At 41.5% G+C, this 22248-nt stretch overlaps 1 protein-coding gene across 2 annotated transcripts in view; it reads right to left on the minus strand.

Moving 5' to 3' along the window:
• Nucleotides 1-2483: 2483 nt before the first annotated feature.
• OTULIN (OTU deubiquitinase with linear linkage specificity) overlaps nt 2484-22248 on the minus strand; it is a 33257-nt gene continuing 13492 nt past the window's right edge. Inside the window, exons 3-7 of one of the 2 annotated variants that reach the window (XM_036279613.1) lie at nt 19451-19545; nt 15719-15862; nt 9097-9222; nt 6264-6533; nt 3492-4027 (exon numbers count right to left, since the gene is read on the minus strand). In XM_036279613.1, the coding sequence (XP_036135506.1) occupies nt 3833-4027; nt 6264-6533; nt 9097-9222; nt 15719-15862; nt 19451-19545 (830 nt within the window). In that variant the 3' untranslated portion in view covers nt 3492-3832. Of the gene's footprint in view, nt 4028-6263; nt 6534-9096; nt 9223-15718; nt 15863-19450; nt 19546-22248 lie in introns of both variants that reach the window. The other variant, XM_036279614.1, reaches the window with a different exon arrangement.

The following is a 22248-nucleotide window of genomic DNA, read 5'->3' on the forward strand; positions in this document are numbered from 1 at the left end:
TAAACGAAATTATATAAGCATCAAAAAGAGGTGCCCCTGTCTTTATTCTCTGTACAACTCAGCACTGGCTCCCTGGTCTCTCCGTCCCCTCAGAAGAGATCACCAATGAGGTTTCTCAAAAGCATTAAGCATTAAATGTTATACTTCTGTTACATGGGGACTTAATAAACTTTAGAAAAAGGAATTTGCAGAATCTACACACATAAGTCCTTCCACTCTTTCAGATCTTTTTCTTTTCATAACATAGGCCTAGGAGGTCTGTGGGGAATCTGTTGTTTCATTTCTAAGTGGCATTTTTTCATCTAAAATCAGTCCTTCGTCTTCAGTTCACTTCTTACAGTTCCTCGGGCCATTTTTAAATTACTTGACATAGTGCCCTGCTTCTGCTAAACTATTTGGGGACTCCAGGCCTTTCACACACATTTCAGATTCACTTCACAGTAGTCACAGATCTTTTTATAAAGGCATTTATTTTTATGTAGGCCTATAAGTGAGAGTCCCTGGAGGTTTATACTTTCTGGCTTTCAAGGGGAGAGTACCTGCAAAGTGTTGCTTAAGAAAGAAAGAAAAGAAGATAATCTACCTTTATTTTAACGTCAAAGAGGAGACGCGGCCAGGAAGTCTACTGAAGTCCTACATGAATGCCAGATGGAAAGGGTGCGAGGTAATTAAATACAATACAGCAGCACTTCCCAGTCATGGTCTAGAAGATCTTCAAACACTAAACTACAAACTCTCAAGGAAAACAGCACCTTGGGTGAGGATGAGAGCAGGAGGAATAACACAGCCTCTTTAGAAAGAAAAACAAAACAAGCTCAAAACCCACAAAGGTCGTTCCTCCCATCAGAGGTGTTAGACTCTCGTGGCCTGAGATTTTACCTGATAAACTCTAGAACTGAAGGGAAAAAGCCTAATGAAAGAATACAAAGGCAATGTCTATTCTCCTTAATCAAAGAAAAATGTCTCCAGACATTAACTGAATATGTAACAGTATAGTAAAAGTGTAAATGGCTATATAAAAGAAACAGGGTCAGTCTTGTTCTGTGCATTTAAAACATCAGATATGCTGTATTTGAAGGAAGAGAAACCGCCAACATTTCAGATCGAATTGCACCTATGCCTATCAAACGTGAAAGACCACACCCTGGCCTCTTCCTCAGTGGCTGCCATGGCGTCCCACATGTTCGGGTGGAATGACCAGGTGCTGTGTATGCAGGTGAGGGAACCAGAGCAAGATCTGAAGGAGCAATGCTAGTTCCATGGAACTTGTTAGGCGGAAGTTTTCTTCCCCAAACCACTGCTCAACAAGACCATCAGAGGATGTTAAGACTGTGCCATTAACAGACTCCACCCTAGAATTACACCTTAAATGAGCTCAAAGGTGTAAGTCATGCCTGCTTAAGGTGGACATCACCTTTCTGCCAAAATCACAGGGTCCAAAACCTCTGAACTCTTGCAATAAACTTGAAAGGAAGCACAATGTAGTTCCCACTAACATTCCTTCTAGACACTTTATCATTTTCTATATCCCTCTAAGTAATTATCCTCTTGAATCCATTTTGGTCTCAATTCAATTTCTGTTCTGCTCATGTCACCTGACCAGACCAAGACCAGGAATGAGAAATGGAATTGGGACTCCAGGTAACTGAAGTTGCATGTTGTAACAAAGAAATATTATTTTTGAAGTTGGCCGATCATCTGTATTTCCTGAGGTACTGTTTTATTGGCAGCTTTGCTTCTCTCATGCTAGGATCCCGCTAAGCCTGAACGACAGTCTGAGAGCAGAATCCACTAAGGCCTTGGACAGAGAACAAGTTAAACTCATCCTTCTGAATTTCAATCAGTATGGTGGTTAACACCACAATTTCTGCACACACTCTAACAATATCATACATAGGAACAAGAAAAAAGTAGAAAATGTAAACAATTAAGTTGCCCAGAAGTCTAGTTCAAGTTCACTGAGATTAGATTATTCTCAAAATTCAAAAATAGATGAGTGTCATTAAATTCAATAATGGGCATGAAGAAATGGTCAGATGAACACTGTCTCCTACTGCCTTGTTCAACCTAAACACTTGAAGTTACACTTTTAAAAATATCCAAGAATGAGGAGTACTTATTTGTTGTTATGTTACAAATATTAAATGAGTATCAAAACCAACAAGAAGTCATTATTATTACTTGATTTTGGCTTCTAGGCACCTCCTATCTGAGGCACCATTGCATTTCACAGTGAAAAACACAAGCCTCTCTAATCCACACACATTAGAGCAGAATTTGATTCTCTGAATTAGCATCTTCCAGAATGTGGTGACTACTACTGATGAGGTAACGGGGAATATACTAATGTAACCGTCTGCACAGTTTTGTGTGGCCTCTGAGTTTTCCCAACTATGAATTTTAAGTGAAAGCAAAACTTAGATCTTCAAAAGAGGTTTGCCTCCTCTGATAAAAAAAAAAAAAAAAAAAACAGATCAGAGAGCTTATAAACGTTAATAAATTGGACTGAAGAGTTAAGTTATTCTAAAAAGAAGCTTAGTACTTCAGGGTACCACCACTTCCTCAAATGCTGGGCCAATTCAAGAGCTGCTGATACAACCTTAAAGATCAACACATCTGGTTACTGTGAACAGTGTACAGTCCATGCCTCACGTGGATGATTCAGGCCATGACGCAGACCATGCTCAGCGAGGCTGCCCCGTAACCACCACCTGGTCACCACACTAGCCTGTGATCATGCAGGCAATGGCTCATGGTGGGGAACAATGCCTCCCTCAGGCTTTCCAAATAAATCAAGGGCAGGTGCAGCTTGGCCATACTTTTATACTCTGCTTTAGTATACACTTCTGCTTAAATTGGCTCATGAAAAACCTTAGACACTCCGCTGTTGTTTGTCCCCTACCAGCAGATGAATTTGGCGATAGAAACCCTCTAAAAGGGTAGCACGAAAAGGGCACAGGAAGACCTGGATCCAGATCATCCCACCCCTGAACTCAGACGAGTGCCTGCAGCCACTTGGTCTTGCTTTCCTCCTCTAAAAAAGCTGGTCAATTTGAGCTCTGTTCTGACAATAATGGTGCATCTATGGGCTGCAGAATTATAAACAGTCCCCAACATTACAGCTCAACTACAAGCAGCACTCACTCGGCTCACAGCGCACCACCTGCACCTCGTACCAGGCCTGGTGCGCCTGCGGCCTCAAACACCTAAAATGTCCCCGAAGAACAAGGATTTCCAGGTGCCATTGCCTCCAGCCTTTTGGACCTAATTCTTAATTTTCTATTAAATAATATGTTTAGGAGAGCTGTAATTAGCATGTAAATTCAAGCCACTGCTTGATGAGACTATCAGAGGATGTTAAGACTGGGCCATTAGCAGACTCCATCCCGGAATTATACTGCATAAGCAAACTGCATAGGTACCACAGAGACCCATTACCAACAAAATAAAACAAATCACTATCTTTCAAAAAAAAAACAACTGAAAGCCAGTTTACTATTAGAGAAAGTTTGATTTGAGATATAAAGAACATATTCCTCTCCAAAATGAGTCTCCTGACACAGAAGTATTTGTTTTATGGAAAAGATGTAGTTTGCACCTTCCAACAGGTATGCTCTGAAGGGTCCCACTAAAACATTTTGCATCATAAATGAGGGTGGAAACTTGGTTAACTCTTATCATCAAAAGCTAGTCTTCAGAACATCCCAGGCCAGCGTGGCTCACAGGGTCCAAGAGTTCGCATAGTTCATCTAAGACCAGCAGGCTGAGGCCCGAGCCCAGGAGCTGCCTGCACACCTTGGCCCCATCGTCAGGCTGTCCGAGTGCACGTCTGTCACAGACTCGTTTCTTCACACACTCTGACGGGGATGTTGTAGTGCCGATCATCCTCGGCTATCAGGGTCACCACCGGCCAGTCCCTGGGTGGGTCTGTTGGGTAGACCGTGATGAACTCTTCAGTGCTGTATTTGGAGAGCCGGTATACCTGGATGGTGTGGCGCACGGCATAGGCAAGAAGAAACATTTCAATCTAAAGGTGGGGGAGAGCAAACAGGTAAGTGGAGGCAGCCACCCTGAACCATGCTGCTTACCACCTGCTCTATCCAGGTGTCCCAGGCTGTGCACAGCACGTCTAGGCCAAACCTTTCTTCCTCTCATGGGCTCAGCCCCAGTCCTCTTTCATATGATTGTTACAGACGAGCAGATCACTAGAATGGACCATATATCTGATGAGGAACTTGTAACCAGAATTTATAAAGAGCTCTTACAACTCAACAATAAAAAAAGAACAAATGACCATTTAAAAATTGAGCAAAGGATCCGAATAGACAGTTCTCCAAAGAAGACATGCAAATGGCCACTATGCACATGTAAAGTCATCAGGGGAATGGAAATCAAACTCACAGTGAAATACCACTTCATACCCTCTAGAACGGCTATGATCAAAAAGACATGATGCGGGGGAGTGGCTGCTTACCAGGGATGTGTTTTTCTTTTGGGGCAGTAAAATATTTTGGAATTTGATATAGGTGGTGGTCACACAACATTATAAATGTACTAAAGGCCACTGAGCTGTACACTTTAAAATGGTTACTCGTATGTTACATGAGCTTCACCTCAATAACAAAGTGTGGCAAAGAGGTGGAGAAATGGGACACTAAAACACTGCTGGCAGGAATGACAAATGATACAGCTGCTTTAAAAAACAGTCTGGCAGTTCCTCAAACTTTTAAACAAAGAATTGCTATATGACCAGCAGTTCCACTCCTAAGTATATAACCGAGAGAACTGAAAACATACATTCACACAAAGAACGTGTACATGACTGTTCATAGCAGGATTATTCATAATAGCTAAAAACGGAAATGACCCAAATACTCATCAACTGCTGAATGGGTGAATAAAATGTGATACATCCATAGAATGGAATTAGTATTTGTCAATAAAAAGGCATGAAGAACTAACACAGGACACACTATGCATGGACCTTGACAACATTAGGCTGTGAAAGAAACTGGTCACAAAAGACCACAGTATGATTCTGTTTCTGTGAAATGTCCGTAACAGACAAATCTGTGGTGACAGAAGGTACACCAGTGGCTGCCTAGGACTGGGAAGAACGAGGGGTGAGTACTAATGGGTATGAGGTTTCTTTTAGGGGTGATAAAATAACCTAAAATTAGACTGTTGTGATGGCTGCAAAACTCTGAAACATGCTAAAAACTATTGAGCTGCACACTTTAAAATAGTAAATTTTATGACAGGTAAATTATATCTAAGAAAAAAAGCTGTATTTAAAAACTGTACTCTCCATTACAGCAGACCTTGTGGAGACCCAGAAAGGACAAACTTCAGTCTAATAAGCAAAACATGCTCTACCGGCTTTTCACTGCAAGGTACATGCTACCTAATTACAAGTACAGACAATTTTTAAAAATAACTATCTTTAATCCTGCCTGACCCAGCATGACCATCATCTTTGCTCTTTCCTGCAGATCAGGAAAAGGCAAGCCACAGAGTCAGTCATGGAAGCAGGAAGGCAGCACTCTGGAAAGACAGCCTTAATATTACTTTAGTGGTTGTCTATTCCACTAAAAAAAGACTTACTCTTTTTAGGGCACATAATGAACTCACCAAAGATAGACAGTGCAAAGTGAGTCAACTGTTGGTTCATGGGACAGTACTGCACTGGGTCTCTGTATAAAACTCCAAACTTAGCATATCTGTAAAAGATCCAAGGCAGGCTGGGCTCTACAGGCTAAGGTGACTCCATTTCTATTTTAAAGGATGCTAGCTAATACAGCTACAGCTGCCAAGACTAAACAAGACCCTTTAGATGACCCTTTTTTTGGAGACTACCAGAGCCAAAGGTACTGATCCAATCCACTGCCCTACAGAAGAAAGCCCAGGCTGAGTGGACTTGGTGACTTGCTAACACATATAATAATGGTGTAAGTGATGGGGTGTGACTTCTAAGATTGGATCATAAAAGGCATTGTGGCTTCTTCCTCACTCTCTTCTTGAATTACTTTCTGAGAGAAGCCAGCTGCCATGCTGTGAGGACACTCACGCAGCCAGGTGAGTGTGCCATGTTGGACGTGGATCCTCCAGCCCCAGTCCAGTCCTTGGATGATTGCAACCACCTGAGACCCCAAGCCAGAACCACCCAGCCGCTTCAAAATTCCTGACCCCAAAAAAACTGTGAGATAATGTTTGATGATTAACGCTGGTGTTTTGGGATAATATACTTCCAAGGTGTAACTCACCTGTTCAAGGCCACCAGTGTGTCCCACCTGGTTTAGATGGTTCCTCAGTAGCTGTCCAGGGTTGCTGGATGTGTCCCGAGCAAACAAAAGCACAGAGAAAAATGGGACTTCCTTTCCCTTCTCTTTATCATCATATAGTTCAATGGCTCTGTGTAGCATTAAAAATTTTACAGCTTCATAAAGGCTATATTCTTCCTCTTCATTTGTGAACAGTTCATCACACGCTATCTGCCTTGCTTCAGCAGTTCTCAGTTCAGCCAAGCCTGCCCACTGCAATAAAAAAAGTTACACAATAATTACATTTTTGTTCTAAAAGTCCCTAGTATACTTCCATACTTAGAGCACAAAATCATTTTCAAAAGTAGGTAATCAAGGGTCATGTACCAATGATCACAACGTTCAAGTTTCCAGCTCAAACAATGGTGCTACTCTTTAGACCACACAAATTCCTTATTCAGCTTTTGTCCCATTAATTTGAAACAAAAGTAAATGCACGACGAAGAAGCACTGGGACCGTGGAACTGCAATTTTAAACCCTAACTTCCCAGGCAATGAGACTGAATCAGCCAATCAGAAACATTTATGGAAGAGCTAATGAGCAAGTGTGAGGCCTGGAGCACTAGCTAAAATTACTCCTCTCCATAAGGGGCTTACAGGTAACAGTTACCTGGAAACCCCAAGCCAACCTTCAAAAATGAAGATGGGCAAGAAAGATTATGGAGTCTCCTTAATATTAGTTTACTAAACTTAACCTTCTAACCTCTTAAAAATATACATAAGTTTCTAATAAATAAATCCATTTAGGAAATTCTTATTGACTTCTGATTAAGAACAGAACAATGTTAGGTATTCAGCTAAAATAGGTAAATTCTTTATATGAACAAGAAAACCCCATAAATACAAGTACTTTTAAGTTTAGGTAAATGAGAATAAAAGATGCCAACATAAAACTAGTCTTTATGAATTACCAGTAACTACCACTCCTCTGAAAAACCATTAAAAATTTAAATTCAAGAGAAATTTTAATGGTAATGACTGTACCACAGGGCTCTCCAACATTTGGATTAAAAACTAGAATATCTCATATTTTCCAGAAGAAGACAAGTTGCCACTCAACAGCATGGCTCTAGAGTCAGAGACACGATGGAATGAAGGCCTCACCCGAGCAGCTAGTGGCTTTTGCAGGGCATTAACCAACTGCTAGGCCTTAGTTTTCTCATCTGTAAAATGGGATAACCATCACAGCAACAACACTTTGGTAGTTACAAGAATTAAATACATAAAACTTTTAGTGTACAGCCTAGCCTATGGGAAGTGCTAGTAACGTTGCTCAGATTATTAATGAATAATTTTCCTATTACTGTACATGGAAATCACTTAAACATTCCCCCAAATGATCTAGTTACAGCAGACACACCTAAAGAAGCCAACAGTGCAATTTCATGAGAATTTAAAAGAGATGAAAGGAGATCACTCGTGGCTGAGCTGAAGAGCCTCCTCTCTCACTCCCACAGGGCCAGAGCCCTGCCCTCAACCCTCCACTGACCTGGAGACTGGGCAGCACAGACCTCAAGCCCCCACAAACCCTGTGCTCTGCTTAATAGGTAAGAACAACAGAATTTCTCTGTCCTGCTCTTCCTTCCATTTCTTTATCACTAGTGTTCCTTTGACAGTGAATTTTCCAATACATACTTCTTGTGGCTGTAAATACAAACTAGGTTCCAGAAAATTAGGGTCCTCAGTTCATTCATCAACAAGGTATTTGCTGAATGCCAATTATGTGTCAGGCTCGGGTCTAGGCACTGGCTATAAAGGAATGAACAATCTTCCATGGGGGTGACATGGAGCTAGTGGGGCATGAATTCATATCACTGATATTACTATAAGAAACATGGACTAGCCCTGGCCAGTGTGGCTCAGTTGGTTGGTGGTGTCCTGTGTACCAAAAGGTTGCCCGTTTGGTTCCTTCAGGGCACGCGCCAGGGTTCGAGCTCAATCCCCAGTCGGGATGCATGTAGAAGCAGCTGATCAATGTTTCTCCCCCCCCCTTCCTTCCTCTCTCTCTCTCTCTCTCTCTCTCTCTCTCAAAAATCAATAAAAACATTTTTTTCTAAAAAAAAGAAATATTTCCCAGTTGGTGTGGCTCAGTGGTTGAGCACTGGCCCATCCACTAAGAGGTCACCAGTTCAATTCCCGGTGAGGGCACATGCCCAGGTTGTGGGCCCAATCCCCAGTGGGGGGCATGCAGGAGGTGGCCAATCAATGTCCTCTCTCATCGATGTTTCTATCTCTGTCGCTATCCCTTCTTCTCTCTATAAAATCAATAAAGAAAAATATTTTTTTAAAAAAAAGAAATACTGACTAAATGTATCACTGAAATCTGTTAGTATGACTTAGCACAAGCCTACATTTATTACGGTTTCCTTTTAAGAAAGTTAAACAAGTTTCATTAAAATAACATCTCCTCTGAGAATACGTGATGTTGATATTTCTCAATTTTACCAAAGACCTCACTGGAAGAGTTTGTTTTCATCAAAAATTATTTTGTCTAAAAATCAGCCAAGAACGTTTGGTAACCCAAGTGAGGACTAAGAAGTGGTCTGCTGAGGGGGATAAATGGTGATGGAAGGAGACTTGACTTAGGGTGGTGAACACATAATACAATTTACAGATGATGTACTACAGAATTATATACCTGAATCCTACATAATTTTATTAACTAATGTCATCCCAATAAATTCAAGAAAAAAAAAGAAAGAAAGAAATGGTCTGCGGGGCAATTAGAAGAAGGAGCTTTGCATTCCTTAGAAAAAGGAAATTACATGTTCCAAACCTTCTTCCTTAGCAGAGTGAGGGACTCCTTAATTTTATCAACCAGGTCCTCGCTCTTCCCCTCAAATTTCAATCCAAGTTGCCACTGCTTGATCCAGCTGTATTTGCTTATGAGTTTTTCTGGTAACTGGAATATCAAGAAACAGAGAGATAAAGAAAATTAACCTTCCAAAAAGTACATCAGTTGAATCAAGCTGTAAGAAACCACAGAGCCTACAAAACCTACCTTCATTTCCAGAATTAATTCCTGCAAACCTATCATGTGTTTAGGATGGATCACCTAACTCTGGAAGTCAGGAACTCAGAAAGTTCCGCTCTAAGAACTGCTAGAGAGAAATGGTGGTTCAGATTGAGATACAGGGCTATAATCTAACCTGCGCAACAACGCCAGCCAGGAACCCTACACAGCACTTTGTGAGAGTACGTAAAGAAGTGTCTTCACAGAAAATCTCTCGGCAGCTATTGGGCTCACTGGCCACCTCCCTATCGCTCCTTAATCCCTGAATCTGGAAGGCACTTCAGGGCATGTGAGATGGTCTAGATAGTAAAAACCTGCTCCCTTCCTGATTAGGAAAATAAAACCTAATTTTGATATTAACACATATACTCAAAGTTTTAATATTCAATGAAACAATATTGTATCTAGTCCAACTGCTTAGTATAGGAAGATAAAAATACCACTGAGAATAAGCAGCAGGGGTTAAGGGAGCTGTGATGGCCTAGCTCAATAAAGAAGCGACAGCTGAACCAATACTTTGCTGGCTTCCCTTTTTTTCCTATAGCATTTGTTATTTTCCCCCAACCATCAGTGGAATCTGGAGTCTGAAAGACAAGCTGGGACACAACTTGATGGATGACAGCATGGGAACTCAGACTCTCCCAGCAGTCTTGGGTGTGTCAGGAGAAAAATCCATATAATTAGGTTGGGCACAAGCATGTCGTGTCACTGCTATAAAATGTAGAGAGGAAAAAGAAGTTCATCTCTAAGTCAAAACATCATTAAAGAATAATTAATTCCTACAACACCCTATGTAGAACCTGAGCTTGTTTAACAGTTATAAATAGTTTTAAATAAGACCATATGTTCAGTTCTTCCAATCTAAGACCCTGAAGACCCTTTCATAAGTTTTAAGTCCAGTTATGCCTTTTCCATCTATAGGAATCATGTAAAACAAAGGTGGTTTCATCTCTGCAAAAAAATAAAGCCACAACAGGGATGTAAATTCCTCTTGGAGTTACCACAGTGATGCTGATCCACACTCACTCACCGAGGTGGAAGGGGCTTATCGTGATGACAAATGACCATACCCAAGAGCCACCCTGCTCCGAGCCCACACTGTCCTGCATTTTGGCAGCACGTGGCTAGCTCTGATGCAAACCTTCAACTAGGTTCTCAGGTTTATCACCAGAACCTAAAATGCCCTCAAGTGGCAACAAGCTGAAATCACAACTGGGCACAGAGAAGTACAAGTGAGGAGGAAATCCTGGCTACACAGATATGAGCTGGGAGCCAGGTCAAGGGAAGCCCAGAAGCCCATCTGAGCATCTCGGGACACTGAGCAGGTATCTAAAAGCAGGCAAAGCACTCAAACTGAATTACTTGGGAGACCCCCAAAGATCTAACTATGCAGACAGAAACCCAAATAAAAGAACATCTCCTCGCCCGGCTGGTGTGGCTCAGTGGTTGAGTGTCAACCCACGCACCAAGAGGTCACCAGTTTGATTCCTGGTCAGAGCACATGCCTGAGTTGTGGGCCCGATACCAGTGGGGGGCATGCAGGAGGTGGCCAATCAGTGCTCTCTGTCTTTCACCTTTCCTCTCTCTCTCTAAAGAGAAAAAAAAAAAATTAATGAAGAACACATATTAAAAAAAAAAGAACATCTCCTCATTCCTTCCATGTATTGCTCAAAGCGTTGCTTGAGTGATCCTCCAGCTCAGTGGTACACTTCTGGGAGACAGTGGAGAAAGTCCAAAAAATAAAGAGTGAAAAGGAAACTATAAAAAATAATAATAATTGAGTTGGAATTATTTATTCACAAGAAAATAGTAAGTGTAACTTTAAATGCTTTCAGGGGTCATAATACATAGAACATATAAACAGCCATACTTTTCTCCTCCACATAGAGACTGCACTTCTGTTACAATAAGGAAGCAAGACACAAAACTTAAACAAGAAATAATGATGAAAAATATTTAAGAATACAGTAGTTTAGCTTAAGTATAATTTCATTTGTGACTGAACTATAAAAACAGTCTGTTTTCTCTAACAAGTGTCTATAATTCTTGAAATCAACACCATGATTAAAGGGATAGCAAATAAAAATGTGTCATCCCTAAAACTAACTCATAAAATTAGTTTTGATATACTGTACAGTCTAACTCACTCTAAGAAAACACTGTCACGTGTCCCACCCACTCCGAGACATTCTAAAGCTTAGAAAACGTGGAAGTCAAAGGACTACCTGAAGGACACCATCTCTCAGGGACCTAGGCACTGTTCCAAGTTTAAGAACAGCCAAACCAAGCACCTCTGAGGTTGGGGTCAGGGTAGATAATCCGACTGCTGTCAGACACCAAAACTGGGATCTGACAGATGCAGAAATAACACATCAGGAGCCCAGGCAAGATGACAGGAGGTGAGGGGCAGCTGAACTGCCCAAGGGGCAGTGAGGACAAAGCTCAACCTTCTAGGCGGGGAAGGGAACAAGGCCAGAGGAGCTAAGCACCGGTAGAATGCAAAGTCCTGGCTCTCTTCCACTGAGATCAGACTAAGGGAGGGTGTCTCAGTCCAGTTCTCCCACATCCCTTTCATGTACTGCTCTAGGAGGGAGGGAAGAAGGTAAAATGCTACAGGGAACAGCTTTAAATACAGCTAGCTAAAGGGCGCATGTCCCTTGGTAACCAAATATGGTTTCACTGGGTTCACACAGATTCTCTCTCTCTCCTTTTTTTTTTTTTTTTAGTAAGTTTTTGATATTTTAAAAAGAGAGGAAGGGAGAGAAAGAGAGAAAAATCGATTAGCTGCCTCCTGCACGCCTCCTACTGGGGATCAAGCCTAAAACCCAGACATGTGTCCTGACCAGGAATCGAACCGGGACCTCAGTCCGTGGGATGACGCTCAATGCACTTATCTACACCAGCTGGGCCACACAAATTCTTGATGGAATGCACAGTGAGGTCAAGGAGGTCAAGGGATGTTTTGCACAGCATGTGGCCATAGGCTGAGACTATTCCTGGATCTACAGGTTCATGAAAAACTTAGGTGTCCCAGGACCTCTCCAACCCCCAAAGCTGAAAATGTTGGGTTCCGTAGAGCCAGTGCAGTTCAGGAGACCCTAATAATGCTGGAACTAGATTCCCTCCAACCTGCCTGCTGGGACAGCCTTTTCGTGCCCCAATAAGTGGCCAGAACTTCTAAAAGGCCCATGGACACATGATAACCAGAAGTGTTATGCCATGAACCGGCCAGGGCATAGTACTGTCACTGGACACAGGGCAGCAGTCAGAAGAGGCCCTCAGCATTTCAGAAAGACCAAGGATCAGGGTAAACTGAATCAGATTCATTGTCAGAGATTTATTGTGGGTCTAGTCCAAGTACTTAATATACCAAGTCAACCCCATTTTAACACAAATAATTTACACCAAGTTCTAATAGCAAGCAGGGTTTTACTTAATATGACACAAGGTGTTCTTCCATATCAGGAAGATGGGTAGGAAATGGCCACACCGACTTTCATACCAAAACCCCTGTAAGATTTTGTTTTGTAGCCATAGAATTATTTAAGTTTCACTTGATCTGCTTGTCTTAAGCATCTGTGTTAACAAATAAATATTAAGATGTTTACTTATTACAGTTATGTAAGTAGTACCTGGAGATGGAGACCCCACCTCTGGGGCGAGGTGGGTCAGGTATGCCAACACCCTTGGGCACACTGCCAGCCTCGGTAGGCCTCACCACCCCTCTGTCTATGCACTCAGTTCCACCCCAATGTCTTCCAGTCATGCTGCGCCACCCACTTGCTTACTCCATCTGGCCGTCAGTGAGAACAGGAGTGCAGAGGGCAGGAGGGTGACTGGGAGGTGCTTAGAAAATAGCTTGGTCAAGTGCAACAACCAAGTCTGGTTCCCCTTCCTGCACCGGCACCCCAAACGAGAAGCACATGGTGCATCTGTCACCTGCTCAGCGACACAACAAAACTGACCCTGCAAAAAAGTGCTCAAACCAAAGAAAGCCAGCAGGACAAGTCCTCCAGTTCGAGGAAAAAAGAAATGAACAAAGTCATTTCTTCAGCTGACATTAACAGAACTAAAGTTTAATAAACTTAAATACTAAAGTCACAGGCAGGCATGAGGTGCTTTTTCTCTGTGACATGGGCCTCTTGGCATTCAATAAAGGTTAGATGACAAAAATAATACCACTGTAACCAACTAATCAGATTATGCTCCCAAAAAAGAAGCTGTATTTGTTGGCTGATATATATAGAACAGGGAAGAAACTAGAAAGACACTTGAGAATCTAAAAAATATTTCCACGTGACTCGTTAAATCAGGAAAACCACCTTGAAGCCCCATTGCTTATAGACACCACATATTCTAACAGAGGTCAGAAAGCGAGTGCAATCCACCTTGACTGTTTCTAATGCCCAAAGGTATCCTGTTAGTAAAATAAAAGGGACATTGTGCTGTACTTGTATGGGGCATACTTTATGTGTTTAATTATGCAGAGCACTACTTGTACCAGAGTTTCTTAGAAAAATTCAAATTCATGTCAATTAATGAATAAATAAATAAACTTAAACAGCCCTTTAAAGCAAAAGGCTCAAAGAAAAACTCAGCCTAAAATCGAGGAGGATTTTATGCCACAATCTATCAAATTATGACTGTCAAACACTGAAATTAAAGCAAAGAAGAGTGAAATCACTCACATTTGCTTCCCTAACAGTATCTTATAACCAGCCACAGGCATGCTTTTGCCAAGTAGTCAGCAATTCTGAAAATTTTCACTATTAATAAATGTCATGATTTGCAAAGGACAAAATAGCCTAGTAGATCAAATCAAAAAACTAAACCAATAAGTTAATATTGAGCAACCTGCTGAATATGACATATATTTGCCCTGGCCGGTTTGGCTCAGCGGTTAGAGCATAGGCCTGTGGTCCAGAGAGACCTGGGTTTGGTTCCCACTAAGGGCATGTACTTCACTTGCAGTTTGTCCCCGGCCCTGGTTGGGTCATGCGTGCGGGAGGCAGCCACTTGATGTGTTCCTTTCATGTCGATGTTTCTCTCTCTCTCTTCCTCTCTCCCCTCCTCCCACTCTATCTGAACAAAAAATGAAAAAATGTCCTCGAGTGAGAATTAAAAAAAAAAAAAAAGATATACATCTTTGCTTAGAAAAAAACAGCTTTCACAGTTTATACAGGTGTGCTGATTTTATGCAGTTTATAAAATGGATAATCACAGGATGAATGGGTAGTATCCTACAGCCACTGGTCCTGGTTTCCCCACTGAGGGGAAGTGATCCCTCGCCCACCTACCAGACCTTTAATTAGCTTAGCTGGCAACCAGTTTTCTCTAAAAGTCCTCTTTATTCTAGGTCCCTTCAACTTCAAATACCCCAGTTCCTTGGACATGCCCATCTGCCCTGAGGATACAGGCACGAAGCTGCACTTGCTCCTTGAGAAGGGAGCTGACCAGCCCAGCTGGCTGAGGGCTGCCTCGGTGTTTTAGAAGTGCTCCTGTTACAGTAGGGGTTCCCTACCACTTCCGGCCACCACATCATGTGGGCTCATATGGGGCTCGCAATAAATTAAGAGCCTCATACCCCCCACCCATAAGTTGCTGGTAAGGTGGATTCCCCAACAACCAGCACTTTGGATTTTGTTTTTGCTTTTTGAAAAAATATAAGCACAAGACTTACAATTTTCTTCTAATTAATGTCATATTGTCAGTTCTGCTCAATCACTCCTGCCCACCAAACTCTTTTGGAATATTCTATCACCCAAACTATTATGTGACCTCACCTGATGTGACAAGAACACAGGACACAATGATCCATGACTTCCTGGGATGTCACTAGTACCATGCTGCAGATTTAAAGCACTGAAGAAGACCTAGCCTGGGACACAGCCCCTGACCTCTACCTCCCCAGGAAGCCTCTCCCAGGGTGACATCAATCATCCCTCTTCTAGTGCTTCTGTTTAAACACCTACTAAGACAATCCTCCTGACACTACACAGAGGGTTTCTTGAACTGGAGCTAGAATTACAGAAATGCGCATCCTAAAACCCCAGCGGGTTCCCAGAGAGAACAATATACAACCCATTTAATACAGACACCAAACACTGAAGTCAAACTGCTCTTAAGTGTTTTTTACAAACTCTAAACACTCACTCTCTAATTCAGCTCAACTGTTCAAATAAATTTTATCATTCTTCTCTTCTGGAAAATAATATTTTGGTCGCTTTACTATGCAAAATCATCTCAACCACACAAAACCCAATGAACCCACATGCTGACGTCACACTGCAGACAGTTCCAGCACAGAGCACAGGCAGCAAAGGGAAGTCTTTCTCACAAGAACGACTGGAAACATTGCAGACGCAAACCTGCAGCAGCAGCGTACCAGCGTGAGCTCCGGGTCCTGCAGCCAGGAGGGCAGCACTGCTGGCTGGCTCATGGCCTGGAACAGCGTGGCCCTCAGTGCACAGTAATTATCTCCTCGGACTCGCCGTATGGACGTGAATTTCTGAGATACCTCTTCATAGCCCTGGGTGAAAGCATCAAAGAATTCAAAAATGGTAGTTACAGACTTCAGAAAAAGTTTTATTTCTATGCAAAAATGTGCCCCTGAAAACTGGAAACAAGACTGACTGAGTCCTTCATGTAATGCATTCTAATTCCTTTTTAACCAAAGAACTTATAGGCATATATGCATTGCTCATGGACACAGACAATAGGGTGGTGAAGGCCTGGGGTGGGGCAAAAACTGGGTGAAGGGGAGCCATGGGGGAGAAGGGGGAGACATTTGTAATACACTCAACAATAAAAACTGAAGAAAAAAGACATTTTAATTCCTTCTTTATTAAATCAAAAGATATTAACAACTGCACAAAATATCAACATATGTTAACAGATGCAACACACTAGAACATATAAATAATACACCAAATATTATCAAAACATTAACCACTCCCAAAGTTGAAGTTATATGTCCCTTTTCAAGCAACTATTGTAACATTTAGGTATGAATAACCAATATTCTGAAGGGGTTTAATCTGTATTTAAATTGATCCTAAACTCTTTAATGAAAAGATAGGAAAGAGGAGAGAGATGTACTAAGTTTGTATCTCCATATTAAAACACACATACACACACACCCAAATCCCAAATTTCCATGGTACATTTAAAAAAGTCTACATGCTTGGAGATAGCTGGATAATTCTGTTAGACATTTTTTAAAAGTAGATTTAATTGTCATTCTTGTTCAGTCTGGAAGTGAAATGAGGAAATGAAAACGTTCAGTGACATGCTCATCACTCAAAAACAATTATTCAAATGGAACATTTTAAAGCATACTCCAAAAAAGGATACCATAAGATCCTAGTGACCTGGTCCATAAGCACCTGATAACCTGATTTCCCTCGCTGGGTACTGCTCAGGCATCAGTATCAACTTCAGAGCTTCCCTCAACTCACTCACTCACATCCTGTCCATCCTTTTGCTCTTCCTTGACAGGCAGTAGAAACCCTGCTTCCTACGCTGCACTCACACAAAGGAAGGAGTATCAGTCTCACCATGCAATCATTCTGTGTCCAAATACTAGACCCTCATTACTAGCTGTTTTCAAGGTTCAAGTCACAGGACAATGTTCTCAGTGGATATGAAAGTATTTCTTTATAGTAATAAAATTTTGACAGTCCCATTTTTATGTAATGGTCCAACTACTGTGACAGATAAGGGTCTATCAATTACCTTGAATATTCACAATGGATAGTGAATATCACAGCAACTGCACCTCTCTAAATGCATAAATTACTCATGCTATTTCAGGAGTGAATCAAATTTTTTAAATTAACTTTGGATTTATACACAGTTCCAAAACAATATCAAAACAAAAACAGGCAAATAAAGACTAAAGAAAGAACTGAGACCCAATCTGTTATCAGGCCCTGAGATGCTCTAATTATGGTCACGAATCCTGATGTGACTACATTTTTCTAACTGATGCGCCTTTGATTATTTGTTCACTGAAAAGTCCAACTACAGGGTCAAATTTTTCTCTTGAAATAAAATGACAGAGAAATGATTTCAGCATGAGCTTCGAAATATGGAAAATTTGGAAAAGTTAAGAGTCATCTTCGATCATGGACCTTCCGAGGCCAGGATTAGAACAGCTTCTTTAAATAGGCTAAGGTCATAAAATAAAATTGCAAGTCAGTGAAAGCATTTCTGGGGAAAATTAAAAAATACAGGCATACCTCAGAGATATTACAGGTTCATTTCCAGACCACCACAATAAAGCAAATATATCAATAAAGTGAGTTACATGAATTTCTGGGTTTCCTGGTGCAAATAAAAGTTATGTTTATACTCTATTGCAGTCTATTAACTGTGCAATAGCATTATGTCTAAAAAAGCAATATATATACCTTAATTTAAAAAACACAAATTGATAGTTACTAAATAGTCATGAAATGTAAAGTACAGCATAAGGAATATAGTCAATAATATTGTAATAACTATGTGCGGTGCCAGCTGGGTACTGGAAATACTGGGGGAAACACTTTGTAAAGTACATGATTGTCTAACCACTACACTGTATGCCTGAAACTAATACAAAATAATACTGAATGTGAACGGCACTTGAAAAATAAAATTTTAAAAAGGATGAAAAAAAAAGCTTTATTGCGTAAAAAATGCTAACTCTCATCTGAGCCTGCTGGAAAAATCACATTGATACACCTGCTCAATGCAGGGTTGCCACAAACCTTCAATTTGTAAAAAATGCAACAAAGCAACGTGCGGTAAGAATGAGGTATGCCTGTATTAGTTTAGATACCTGGCCTACTGGTTATCTAGTTTGATACCGGGCTGAAGGTTGTCAGAAAATCTACTGAGTGGCCGACAGCATATTCAGCAGATGGCCTCACAAATCTAAATATTTTTAACCTCAAGCAGGAACTGAGAGCCCCTGGTATTTTGTGATTGAGTTCTCTAACAAGGGACTGAGACACAAAGAGCCTACAGTCCACACTTGCAGGGAGCAGAGCTGACATTTGCTCTCAGACCTTGAAAAGTGGCAGCTACACTCTGAGTAAGATCAGCCCGTTTCCAGGAAGGCCTGGGCAGCTGAGGTGCCTGCTGAAAGATGTGCAATACTTTCTACAAAAAAACAAGCTGAGGAAAATAGGAAATGTATTCAAATATTTAAAAAATTTTAAATCCTAAACAATATAGTTATAAACAAAAAATATATTTAAAAAAATTTTACCAAATATGATAGATCAATATCTCTAATACACAAGAAGTACATTCAAATTCATAATGTCAATAAACCCAAGAAAAAAATGAGCAGAGGGTATGACACAGGTTACAAGAGGTGGTGGAAGTGTTAGATTGAAACTGTCATTTCCGCAGCTCAGAAAGGTTGAATGGTGGCAATTTGCATGCTTCACACTACCAAGGAATGTTGGATTCAGGATGCATTCAAGGGGAACCAACAGGGCATGCTGCTCAGATGGCTACACAGTGGGAGTGAGTCAAGGGATCTGCCTTGAGCAATGACCCAGCCTAGTCACAACAGGACCATGGCACGAGAATCCCTGATGTCCCACAGCCTTGGAGACTAGCTTAGGGTCATCAATCTAGACAATGGATGCCACTGGGAGTGGGGCAGCTCCTGGGACACCCTAAATGAGGGGAGGAGTTCCAGGTCCCTGTGCATAGGGAGTGCAGGAGGGCCTGGGCACTTAAGAGTGGAGGGCATGAAACCAATCCCAGGTGGGAACAGTAAAAGATAGGACATCTTTCACCTCACCAGGTCAGAAGAGCATTCCCAAATGACCCCAAGAGGACAAGCAATGGCTGGCCCAACTCTAAACAGCACAGAGTCATTTCTGTGTTTTTCAAAGAAATCATGTTACTAAAAAACTGGTGCTGATTCTATTGTAACACTGTGAATCTAAAAAAGTCCTTCATCTTTGGAGTCTGTTTCCTTATCTCTAAAAGAACACCAGCATTGACACAGAGTAATAGTTGTCATAATTAACTTCTAACAGTATAAAAGGACACACTAAATAATTACCTATGATAGACTATTTGAAAGGCTTAAAATACATGCATGTAGGCATCATACCTTTTTCATACATGTAGCTTTTTGCGTATTTCCCCTCCATTCTTTTTTGCAGTAATCCATGATATCCATTTCAGGAGCCACACTTAATTTAGGTTCTGTTAAAAAGACAGACAAAAGTGAGGAGGGGGAAATAATGAAACAAAGCATAATCAGAACAATGGTACTGCTTTATATGGGGATTTCTCTCTCTCTCACTTCATTCCAAAAAACATCCAGGATCCCACTATTGCCTACCGCCTGGTCCAGACCACTATCCCCTTGCTCTTAGACAACCACACAGGTCTTCCATATGGTCTCTTCTCCCTTATCACCATATCCTACCAACCATTCTCCACATGGCAGCCAGAGTGATACATTTTAACAATATCCATCACTCCTGGGTTCCAAGAACTCGGGAATCCCATCTCAGTTGGAGTGGAAATAATGTCCTTACCACCTACAAGGGTCCCCTGCCCTGGCCCCTCACTGTCTCTCTGGCCTCAGCTCCCACCACTCCCCCCACTGACAGCTCCTGTTAAACCTGCAGCCTTTCCTGTACTCCTACAATACACCTGGCTTTTCCCCAGGTATCTACTCCCACACTCCATGCATGTCTCTGTTTACCTCTAACAGCCCTATTATCATAATGTCACACACCTTTACTCTATATTCCTCTTACACTGTCCTGTTTTTCTTTTTGGCACTGATCAACACCCAATATATTTCTTTTTCTGTATCCCCCACCCCACCTCACACCCACATCCATGCCCACACACAAACACAATAAAACATGAGCTCCTTGAGGGCAGGGACTTGTTTTGTTTCCTGGCTGTATCCTTAGCACCTACAACTGCTTGAACACAGGTGTCCGTGAATACTGTTCTAATCAATTAAATATGCAATAGTCTGAGCTATGAGAAAATACATCTAATGATTTATAACAAGTTTTCTCATCCATTATACAAAGAGAGAACACGTCTGCAAAAAAAAAAAAAAAGTATATTTAGTTGTTTTTATTAATTTATATTCTGCCCTGATCCCCAAGGACTTACAGTTATTGATAATAAGCCAGAAAGTAACGGGGCTCTCAATGTTAGTTGAACTACAGACCTCATTTGAGTCTAATAAAAAAAAAAAAATTAAAAACACAACTTATAATCCAGAAAATGATATAGTAAGAAAATGGCCTTTAGTTTTCCTTGTTTCGGGTTTGATTTTGCGGGCTATGTGTATGCACGCACACACACACACATCTATGTGTATATTTTAGGAGGAAAGGGAAGTAAATTCTCAGGCATATCTTGACTTCCTTTTTAAAATATTCAAGAAGTAAATGTTAGCAAAGAACTCAGGATATAAACACTAGAAGTACCTTACAACATATCCACTCCAGAGAAAATTGTAGATAAAATAAAAATATTATATTCAGCTCAATTCAACAAATATGTACTGAGTGTCTAATTCACATCAAGCATTGAGATAGGAATATGAAGTCTTAAGACCCAGATTCTGTTCTGCATGGGTTTAGAGACTACTGAAGAAGACAAGATGACAGGCATTCATAGGCCGGGGTGTGATACATGCTGAGATGACTGATTAAAGAGCACAAAAGAGAAGCCCCTAAGCCCCTCTTGCAGTTCAGGTAAATCAAATTTTTTTTTAATGTAAAACGTTAAGAACTATCTAGTTTTAAAAATCTCATGGTGAATCCCTTTATAAAGAAAATAAACCTTGTATGTAAGAGGGGAAATAACACAAATACAGACAACACAGATGCATGTAGCTGTGGCATAAGTCAGGATGGGTTTAAAGTGAAACAGGCCCCTGAATCAATATACAGAGACCACAAATGCCAATGCTGCTCAGAAAATCTTCAAATAAAGACCTATCATTGTTAAAATTCAAGTGTCTAGCCACTCGATGTGTCCCTTTCACGTCAATGTTTCTCTCTCTCTCTCTCTCTCTTCCTCTCTCTCCATTCCACTCTATCTGAACAAAAAATGGAAAAATGTCCTTGGGTGAGGATTAAAAAAAAAATTCAAGTGTCTACTTAGTAGAGGGAAGAGTTGCCTTGTATCTGCCTTTCTACTCACCTCCCCACAAACCACGAGGAACTGCTGATCTCCAGAGTCGAGGACATTTACTGGGCCATGTTCTCACACCAGGCAGAGTACCTTCCTGCTCAGGAGGGGCCTCACAGAAAGAAAGTCCAGGCTTGCCTTGGCTGGTTTGGCTCAGTGGTTAGAGCGTCGGCCTGTGGACCAGAGAGTCCCGGGTTTGGTTCCCGCTAAGGGGATGTACCTCGGTTGCAGTTTGTCCCCAGCCCCAGTTGGGGTTATGTGGGTGGCAACCACTCGATGTGTCTCTCTCACATCGATGTTTCTCTCTCTCTCTCTTTGTCCCTCTCTCCCTCCTGCTCTATCTGAAGGTAAATGCAAAAATGTCCTCGGGTGAGGATTTAAAAAAAAGGAAGTCCTGCCCTGGCCGGTTTGGCTCAGTGGTTGGAGCGTCGACCTGCGGTCCTGAGAGACCCGGGTTCGGTTTCCACTAAGGGCATGTACCTCGGTTGCAGTTAGTCCCCGGCCCTGGTTGGTCGTGCGGGTGGCAGCCACTCGATGTGTCCCTTCATGTCGATGTTTCTCTCTCTCTCTCTTCCTCTCTCTCCCTCCTGCTCTATCTGAACAAAAAATGGAAAAATGTCCTCGGGTGAGGATTAAAAAAAAAAAAAGGAAGTCCAGCCTTCCTGTTCTCAATTGCAGTCCTTATTCCTGTCCGTGCCAAGATGATACCCAGTCCCTGGGCAGGGCGGGCAGGCCAGG

The sequence above is a fragment of the Molossus molossus genome, unplaced genomic scaffold (genome assembly GCF_014108415.1).
Source record: "Molossus molossus isolate mMolMol1 unplaced genomic scaffold, mMolMol1.p scaffold_m16_p_3, whole genome shotgun sequence".
Classification (NCBI taxonomy): Eukaryota; Metazoa; Chordata; class Mammalia; order Chiroptera; family Molossidae; genus Molossus; species Molossus molossus.